At 49.6% G+C, this 9,867-nt stretch overlaps 1 protein-coding gene across 1 annotated transcript in view; it reads left to right on the top strand.

Annotated features, from left to right (window-relative positions):
* ARHGEF18 (Rho/Rac guanine nucleotide exchange factor (GEF) 18) overlaps positions 1 to 9,867 on the top strand; it is a 51,544-nt gene that overhangs the window by 8,055 nt on the left and 33,622 nt on the right. Inside the window, 7 exon segments of the mRNA XM_009335300.1 lie at positions 28 to 238; positions 1,610 to 1,724; positions 2,678 to 2,735; positions 2,950 to 2,994; positions 3,281 to 3,361; positions 3,751 to 3,841; positions 4,399 to 4,573. Of these exon segments, the coding sequence (XP_009333575.1) occupies positions 28 to 238; positions 1,610 to 1,724; positions 2,678 to 2,735; positions 2,950 to 2,994; positions 3,281 to 3,361; positions 3,751 to 3,841; positions 4,399 to 4,573 (776 nt within the window).

The following is a 9,867-nucleotide window of genomic DNA, read 5'->3' as shown; positions in this document are numbered from 1 at the left end:
CTGCCTTGTTCCTCTTCCTCGAATTAGGTTCAGCCTGGATGCCACAGAGGTGGGCAGCGACCCAGAGCAGGAGGATGAGGAGAAGGGGAGCCAGTCCTGCCCTCAGCCTTGCGTGTCCCTTCAGCTGCCCAAAGGGGAACTGGAAACCTGGAGCAGCGGTGGGGGTGGCATGGTGATCAAAGTGGAGATAGAGCCGTTGCACCCGAACCTCATGGTCAGCCCTGGCTTGGATGAGGAGGTGAGTGTGCGAGGGCTGTGTGCATACTGGCAGCAGGGCAAGCTGGGGGTGCAGAAGGCAACACACACAGGTGTCAGCTGCAGGGTGGACTCCTTCGATGCCAGTGTTGAACCAGGTATGCCAGGAGGTCTGCAGGAATCTCAGCAAGGACAGGCTTTCTCTGCTCTGGGACAAACTGCCCCTTCTTGGAGGATAAAGGCCCTGGGAGCTGGCTGATGCACCGCCCTCTCTTCCCATAGGTCTGGTTGGAGTTTCCCTTGCTGCAACCTGTGCCTGTTGCCTTTTGCCCTGTCACTGTGCACCTCTAAGAAGAGACTGGTTCCATCTTTTCTATACTCTATACTACCTCTGCTAGGTAGTTGAAGACAGCAGTGTGACACCCCCCTTTCACACTGCTTTCCTCTGGGGAAGTTCTTTGGATTCAGTTAATATTAAAAGGACAATTGTATCACAGTGCTACACGTCCTATAAAAGTGAGAAGTGCCTAAGAAGGTTTCAGCCAAGGGTCACTTGCTTCAGCCTCCCTGGAGCCAACACCTGAAGCCAACAAACAGCTGGGCCTCATGGTGTCCTGTCATCATAACCCTGACAAAATAAGAGAGGGAAGGGGTGAGGAGTCAGCCTGTTCCCAGTGATATCATAGAATCATAGAATGGTTTGGGTTGGAAGGGACCTCTCAAGGCCATCTAGTCCAACCCCCCTGCCGTGGGCAGGGACATCTTCAACTAGATCAGGTTGCTCAGAGCCCCGTCCAACCTGCCCTGGAATGTTTCCAGGGATGGGGCATCCGCCACCTCTCTGGGCAACCTGGGACAGTGTTTCACCACCCTCAGCGTCAAAAATTTCTTCCTTCTATCTAGCCTAAATCTAGTCCCCTTTAGTTTAAAGCCATTCCCCCTTGTCCTGTCGCAACAGGCCCTGCTAAAAAGTCTGCCGCCATCTTTTTTAGAAGCCCCCTTGAAGTACTGATAGGCTGCAATAAGGCCTCCCCGAAGCCTTCTCTTCTCCAGGCTGAAGAACCCCAACTCTCTCAGCCTTTCTTCATAGGAGAGGTGTTCCATCCCCCTCATCATTTTCGTGGCCCTCCTCTGGACCCGCTCCAACAAGTCCGTGTCTTTCTTATGCTGAGGGCTCTTGGGTCTTGATCTAATCCTGTGCTCTGATATACCACAGGTATCAAACCACGCAGCAAGGGAATCTGCCCTGGGGCTCCCAGGGCACGCAGGGTAGGAGGCTGTGGGAAGGCAGGGATTATCACTGGTGCTGAAGTCGAGATTCCCTGCCTTGCACCTTGCCAGCCAGCTGTGCCCCAATGGAGGCTCCCTTGGTGCACAAAGGACCAAAGATGTCCATGACTTTTTACTTCTCCAGGAATGTGGCAGCAACAGGAAGAGACTGAGGTTGAAGCCTGTCCCATCAGTCTGCGAGACAGTTGCCTCCCCTCAGACACCTTGCAGTTTTGACTCTTCTCTTCCAGCCGTGGAAGGTTGGTATAGACTATATATATGGCATTAAATGACTTCAAGGTGTTTGTGATTAAGAAGATTAAAAACTGGAGATATAGCCTCTGGAAGCCTAAACATCCTCTGCTCTTCCCTTCTACATGGTCCCAGGAGCTCCTGAAATAAAAAGTTCAGTTGACTTTGAGTCTGATCCTGGCTAACAGTGTAGTCTAAGCGCAGACATGCCCGTCCCCAGTGACACATTGCCATAGAACCTCTCTGGGGCTGGTGCATTGGTCACTCCCTACTCACGCAAGGCAAAGATGGTATCCTAGGAACAAAACGCACTGCTTCATCTGCCTGGGTTTAAATGTGCCCTTCCACCAGTACCCCAAAGAGTGGGGCAAACAAGGTCTGTGTGCAGGCCCCTGCTGACAGCAGTGCCCTTAACTAACCTACCGTGCCCAGCTGGCAGGGGAGCAGGCTTTGGGACAAGGCTGTCAGGTTCTGGTTTCTGTGCTGAAAGCCGAAGAGCCTTAGAAAAACAGAGGCACTCTAGCTCCTGTAAACTTAATTTTGGCCTTCTCTGTGCTGCTGGAATCCATTAACTTCTCCCACCCGTCAGAACTGCCCCGGAGCAAAATGTAGAGACTTGTTAAGAGCTCAGCCAGGGAAGTGGAGGGGAAGCTGGCTGTCATGGGGAGGGTCTCTGGGGTGGTATCAGCTCCTACCCTCTAGCTGCAAGCAGGATCCTCAGAAATTAATGTAATACAGACTAGAGAAGGGAGGGGTAACGCAGAAAAGTGATGTAGCCTTCCCATCCCTCACAGAAATGCAGTGTAGCCTTTTCCTCCCTAACTGCTCCCAGCACTTTTCCCTCCCCATTAAAGGCAGAGTGGGAGCCCAGCAAGATTAACGGGGTCCAATCGCATAGCTTGCAACGTGGTGTTCTGCAAAGGCAAACCAGGATCCTTGCTGAGAGTGTTTTGTGTTCCAGGTGTTGAACCCCCTGCTCTGGAGATGCTGGAGAAGGACCACGTGTCCCCAGACCACGTGTAGGTATTGCCAGTGCTGCCTGTTTTGAGATGGCTGGGATTCTTGAGTATATCTGAGCTACTGGAGATGCAATAGCAAAGGAGATCCCACTCCATGCTGGGGCACAGCTGAGTAGCTGGTCGTAAACCAGCGCCTGATGCTTTGTGGGGTGCAGAATGTCTTTGCAAGGACATTTTCTAATCTCTCACTTTTCTTTTGCCCCATCCCTGGTAGGCTAATTGTCCAGCAGGTACTTCAGGAGCTGAAACAATATCATGGGTAAGTGTGTCTGGGAGAGGGATGTGGGTGGGGAGGTCATGGGTCTGCCTAGGACCCACCTGGCAAATGACGCTTGGTCCCCTGAGGGGCAAATCCCCAAGGTACCAGAATCACTGTATTCTTCTAGTGAAATTAGGGTAGAATTGCAAGGAGAAGTAGCATTTCACATGCCTCTTCTGTAACTCTAAACATGTTCCTGCCCCATCTCCAAAGATGAGCCTTTCCGCTGACCCAAAAGTTCTGCTCTTGTATTCTTTGCTGTGTCTGATGTCTTCTCCCTGCACAGGGCAAAGCAGAGAGCTTGTGTGCAAGAAGGCAGCGATTCTTCCCAGCAGAACCTCACATGGTTTGAGTTCCTGTCTAATGAGTAAGTGAGACGGACGGTAACCCACACACTTTGTGTTCCCAGAGCAGACTGATTTCGAGCCCCCCTCCATCTAAGCTCTACTGCCCTGCCAATACTGCGTGCAGGAGACTGGTATCTGCAGTGGTTCAGCCAGGATCGGGGCCTCGTTGTGCATGGCACTGAACAAAAACACAGAGGCAGCCAGAACTCGCACAAATAATTTGACAGTTCAGCTCCTTATTTGCAGGTGTCCCATTAATAAATGACGTGACTGATGCCGAACCAGATCCTCCGGGAGATGGAAAGCTCCGAGATGGGGTCCTAAAGTAATGCTTCAGATGAACTCCATCTTGTGCTGTGCTCGGCCAGTTAACTTCCCCTTAGTTAAGATGTTTTCGGTCTTGTTTCAGAAATGAGGACAAAGCAGAGAAAGGCACGAAGGTGATGCGACGTCTGAGTTCCCTGCGGAGCCGCGTCACCGGATCCCGGCAGAAGGATAAGGTGAGGGAGAGATGCTGAATTTGTGGAAGGAATTGTTGAATTCTTCAAGTAGAAAAGGGGATCTGGCCCCAGGGATGAATTAGTTGGATTGCTTTTGGATGGCTGAGGCCTCTACATTGGCCAGCAGATGCACTGTGGCCCCTAACGTAATGCACTGGGCAAAGTGATCCCTGACTTTCAGCCCACCTTGCTCCAGGGCATGTTCTGGCTGCTCTCATGCTGTCTTAGCATGAGTTGTGCAGACCAGGAGAGAGTGCTTTGGCTGGGTGACTGCCCGGATCACCCGCTGTGGCAAGGAGGAGAGCCTGCAGAGGCACAGACACGTGCTGCAGTGCTGTGTCCTGCCCTTCATCACGCATGACCCTAGGCTAGAGGGGCTGGCCCGAGCCTTAGGAAGGCATTTGGGAAAAGCACCACCATCCCAAAGGTGCGGGCACAAAGGTACCCACTGTACTTGCTGCACGTCAGCTTTCTGCATGCTCGTTTTTACCAGGGGGGAAAGGAATGCGTGGGCAGTGCGAGGCCTGTAACGGAGCTGTGTTTTTCTCTCCTTCCAGGGTAAGAACAAAGAGCAGCCAAGAGAGAGAGAAAAGGAGAAAGAGACAAAGGAGCCAAAAGAGAGGTGGAAAGAGATCAATAGGCACCAGCTTGTGCCAGGGGTTTTCTCCACTTGCACCAGCTGCTCACTGTGTGCCAAACCTCTTGTGAATAAAAGTGGTCTGCAGTGCCTGAGTGAGTATGGCTGTCGCTGCCTGGCTCTGACCCAGCCTGGCTGTAACCCGCTCCCCCAGCCTCCCCTCCGGCCCAGGCCGGCCATTCCTCTGCTTAAATCAGCCTCGTGGATTGCTTCACTTTTCTGCCTGGCTTGACTGTACCCCACCATCCTGCTTGGCCTGGATTGGTTGTTTCTCCAGATAGTCTAAATGATCTCTAAATCCTGCCTGGCAATAGTTTATCCTCGTTTTCTTTGGCCGCTTGACCATTTCCTGTCCCTTTCCCCCAAGGAATTTTCTAGGTCAACTTTTCCTTTAATAATTTTTTTTGCAAAACTCTGCTTTGCCCAAGCAAATATCCCTGCTGCCTGAGTGAAGCTGGATCTTTTAGGCTCTTTTTCACAGATGCAGTGATGTCTCAGCCTAGCATCTGCCCTATGAACGGGCACAGGGATTTCTAGAGCATCCAAAACTTTATTAACTAACACAACGGTCAAATGGTGCCTCCCAGAACCTGCATGGGTGTGATTGTTGCTTTCAGATGTAAGTAGTACACAGGAATAGCAGCTGCTCCTTCGCCGGCGTGCGTGGGACTCTGTCCTCCCACTGCTTTCACTGTGGCATTGCTGCATGGCTTTGGCTGATGGACAAACCCTGTCCCTCCTCTTTGGAGCAGGTACGCAGGGCACTGAAGAACATTTTAATTCCCAAGGGGGTTGTCTGTGGGCAGAGAAAATCTTCTGGAAATGAGAGAATTGCCCTCTTTCTCTACCCTGTATCCTCAAGCAATGCTCGCTCTCCAGTAAGGGTCTCTCAGAGGCTCTTAAGGTCAGTAAAATCTTCCTGGGGCATAAACAAACTGGCTGCCCTTGGACATGCGCTGTGAGAAATGTATTTTCCCTTCAGGGCAGCTGGAGAGAAATTGAAAAGGACCACAGGCCCGGCTGTTAGTGAACATTTTTCAGGCGTCACAGCAAAAAGTAGGAAGCAGGGAGCTGAATAAGAGCAAGTGCTTTGTGGATATTTAGAGAGAACCCAAATATTATGAGAGGAGGCAGAGTTATGCCTTGTCATTCCTGTCTGAGGAACTTCCTAGCAGAGGCTCTGTTTGCAGTCCTGCATGCTACTTTACAAAAAATATCTGAACCCGAGAGGATAAAGACAGTCCTTGGTCCCCAGTGCACCAAGAGCTTGGAGCCATGCTCTGTACGGTCCTGGGAACTCTGAGGTCATTGCCGGTGTGAGTGATTCTCTTCTGGACAGCTGCTTTAGAGATTTGTGATCTGAGTGCAAGGGGTTGGAGCTAGCTGTTGAAACGGGTGTGTGGCTCGGCATATTGTTTTCCATCATAAACGTGTGGGGATTGGACATAAGTTATAGTAACTTTTACCCTGTTTCTCAGTCCCTCCACAAGGAATCTGTGTTCTTGAGTCTTGCTAACAATCAGGAGAAAAACTCCAAGGTGCCTGGGGAACTGGCATGTGTTTGGGACGCTGTGACATCTCCTTTGGCTTTCTGGGCTGCTCAGGGATACGCTGCCCAGGCTAACATGGGCGGCAGGGCAGCAGAGCTCGGTTTTGCGTGTTCCCTTTGCGGTGGCTTGAACTGAGGCTGAACAATTGGGCAGGGTTCTGAGATGTTCATTAAAATTAATGGCCTGTCTGCGGTCAGATCTGGATTGGGACTTGCTGGGTGACAGCTGTTAGCCTGAGAGTGCCTATATTTGGATTATGCCGAGCTGAAACCTTTGCAAGCTGCTTCTGGGCGGCAGAGTTGATAGTTGATATCACTAGTTCCCGTTATTGCAGCTAGAAGCAGTGCATGGTCTCCTGACAAGTCACTGATAGGGCTTTTGAAAAGCAAGCTTCGAGGCCACCGTGTAGCTAGAGGGCCATGCCTACTTTTCAGAAGTGCAAGCTGCTCTGTCAGGGCTGTAGTTGCTGCCAGGATCTGAGGATATTTGGCTGCTCCTCCTGTTTTCTCATAATGAACTCACACTTCACCATCTATACGCTTTGGCCCTCGGCCAGCCTGGGTCCATCTCATGGTCAGGTGCGAGTGTTTATTTTATCTCCATGGTATTTTTAACTGCAGCACCACCAGGTGGTAGAAAACAAAACAGGCGCATCGAAGAAAAGACAAGAAAAGATGGTGGTTAAAGAAAGGGGTGAGCTGAAGCCAGGGGGAGGAAGGATGGGGAAATGATTAGGAAGTCTGAGGTCTTTTCAGTGTCCTGTGGACACAAAAAGTCTAGTGGCTACCATGACTGTGATGAAATAGAGGAGTGAGAGCTCTTCTTATTAGAGAAAGTAACAGCAGGAGGAATTCTGCTTTTAATTCAGAGCCAAGGAATCATCGTTCTGCTAGAAACATGCACGTGAGCTGTGAAGAAGGTAGGCAGCCCGGGTGGCCCTGTCCACAGTAACTTGTTTCTCTCTCCCACCTGATTCCTCCCATCTGTCCTGACACCATGCAGTACAAAGTCTCCCAGGGAAGGAGGCTGTGGTGTGTGTCGACAGTATAGACGCAGGAGAGTTTCTGCAGCTCCAGTTTTGGAGTCTCACAGATGTGATGTTAGGAGTCTAGCAGGGACGAAAACCAAAGAGGAATGTTTGCTGTCACTGGGATCTCAACAACAGTGGCCACCCAAACTTTGCTGTTACATAAACTTTGAGCTGTGAGTCTCTAGGTTTATAGTTCACCTGGAAATGGAGAAAGCTCCTTTTGAGCCTTTGCTGTCAAGGGTGGAAAAGGTTCTGTGCCTAAATTAATCCTCTCTTATAAACAAGCTTCCAGAGTTTATGCAACAGGAGTTAGATGAGTCCCAGGAAAGCCCTGACAGTAGGAGAGCTCTCCAAGCAGGCTGTGCCATGGAGGCGAGCCAGGGATATGCCGTGGAATATGGATGGCAGGAGGATTGCTTCCCTCCGAGCGACTTGAGCTTGGGCACTGGGGTAGAGGTGAGTCTTCTACATCATCTTTAGTTGAGAGTTACATCTCTATTACTTTATGGGAAAGATAGAGCCCTAGCCCCCGTAGGGAGGTCAGATCGACCATCTTCTTCAAAAGGAAACCTATAGCTGCAACCAAAGCGTTCGGTAGGCTGCAGACAAATTCCTCTTCTTTAAGAGAAGGTGCTCAGTTTATGAATCTTCCTGAATACTACAGGCTGTGCTGGACATCAGACTGTCCACCTGTCCTGGCCTGACCCTTGCTGGCCGCTTCGGTATACAGGCTGATTTATAACAAATCGTTGTAACAACTAGTCTCCAGGACTTACTTATGGCACATTATGAAAGAGGTTTGGAGAGCCGTTTCCTTTCTCACAACGGTTCTGCGGGTAAATGGAGGACATGGGTCTCTGCAGTTTGTCAGGCAAACATCCTCCACCCATGCTTTTTTATCTGTAAGGAGGAGAGGCCAGAATGGCTCTTGGTTTGGACTTGAAATGTGATGTGTGAAATTCACCTCTCACTCGGCACTTGTGCCTGCACGCTTTGGCTTGTAGGACTCCCAGTGCAGCACCAATAAGCTAATACGGGTAGGATAGTTTTGGTTTATAATAAGGAGGAATTACTTGATTTTCTATCCTGAAATTTCTGGTCATAGCCCACACAGAGTCCTGAAAAATCTGAAAAGCAGCAGGCAACCTAAACCTTTGCATTTCTGGAGAGAGACACAGCCGCCAAAAAGCTTCTATTTTGGGGGAAAAAGGAGGTTTGGCTGCTGTAACACAATGACAGTGATAAATGGACTGGGAGTCCCACTTGGAATAAATGATTACTGACAGGAGTCCAAATAAAACAGGCGAAACCAGAGCAACTGCAATAGGCTGTGGGTTAATGCGGTTATAAGCCAGTGCAGCAGGATCTAAAGCAAATGTGAAAGCGGTCTGCAGCGCTAGTTTCAGAGGAAACACTGACTGAGCTACGAGTCTGCTGACATAGAGCTGGCTCTACCGAACTCTAGAGGTTTTAGAAAAGGAAGCTGAAGAATATACTATTCTCAGTGCTTCTCCTTTTCTGCTTTTCACTTTCGTTTCGTATCTGAGCAGTATTGCCTTCATCTGGAGCATCTCCAAGGTGCTGCTCCTTGCATTCCCTGATAAAACCTCAGGATCTTGTACACTTGGCCTAACAAATGCGTAAGGCTGCATGACAGCCATCTACCTGCAACTCATTCAGTAAGAAATCTTTTGTTATTATAGAATTATACAGGATTAGAAAGTCGGTGCTATTCTCTTCTTTGCAATCCAAACCTTAGCTCTAAGCTACGGAGTCTTTCACCTGGTTGCTGTGCCAGATTTTGCAGATTTTGTGGAGATGCCCTGAGGCCAGCCGCACAAGCACAGCACGTTCTCTCCATGACAGCTGTAGTTGGGCAATCTGCAATGCTTTACTTTTATATTATAGCGAAGCACAAAGTTTGAAGCGTCTAAGGATTAATCTGTCACCAAATGACAGCCAGCCGTTTACCCCCAAACCGCTTTATTTAATGATTATTTCTCTGTAGTGCCGAGAAAACAACTGGGACCTTATTGTACTTAGTCCTGTACAGAAGCAGCACAAAAGGGAAAAAAAAAAAGCTTGCAACTATAAGATGAAGAGAAAAAATAAAATCGATTAAACAGGTCGCAGTGTGGAAACAAGAGACAATATTGGTCCCATGGTAGTCTAGGATTTCAGTACATTTCCAGCCCAAATGGTGGCAGGTTCTTTCAAAGCAGCGTGGGAAAGCTGTAGGGCGGATTTTTGAGAGGGAAGTTTGTTTTGTAATCATGGATGTTGCGTTTTCAAGCTCAACAGGCAACCTGGATGTGTGTGATTTAAAATATGACAAACTTGCGATGGAGATCAGTCTTGTAAATCCTCAGAGTGAATCACAGATCAGGAGGTAAGGTTAGGTCATGAGCTCTTCTAATTTTTCCTCCCTGCAGAAAGTACTTCAGCAGCCTGGCACTGTACTAGGTCAAACCTCACCGGTGTCAGGGAAAAGGTGGTTTTTCCAGCAAGCAATTTAGTTATACAAGTCAGTGCATGAATCTGCTGATAGCGAAGGGAATTTCCCCTTTGCGTTTGCTGTTCGTCTGCACAGGGGTCATTTGCGAAGGCCCGGGGAGGCACTCGCAGCCACGGGGTGGATAAGGAAGCCAGCGCCGGGCACCCCCAACCTCGCCTTGGCGGGAGCGGCCGTAAACACTTCAGCACGTTTTGAACGGCAAATCCCACCCGGCTTTTAATAACGAATTATGTATTTTGAGTAAGCCCCGGCGCTGTGCGAACCCATGAACTACCATGTCAAAGCTGTCACTCG

This window comes from Pygoscelis adeliae, unplaced genomic scaffold, assembly GCF_000699105.1.
Source record: "Pygoscelis adeliae isolate BGI_AS28 unplaced genomic scaffold, ASM69910v1 Scaffold582, whole genome shotgun sequence".
In the NCBI taxonomy this organism is placed as follows: Eukaryota; Metazoa; Chordata; class Aves; order Sphenisciformes; family Spheniscidae; genus Pygoscelis; species Pygoscelis adeliae.
This window is presented reverse-complemented; position numbering and strand designations above follow the sequence as displayed.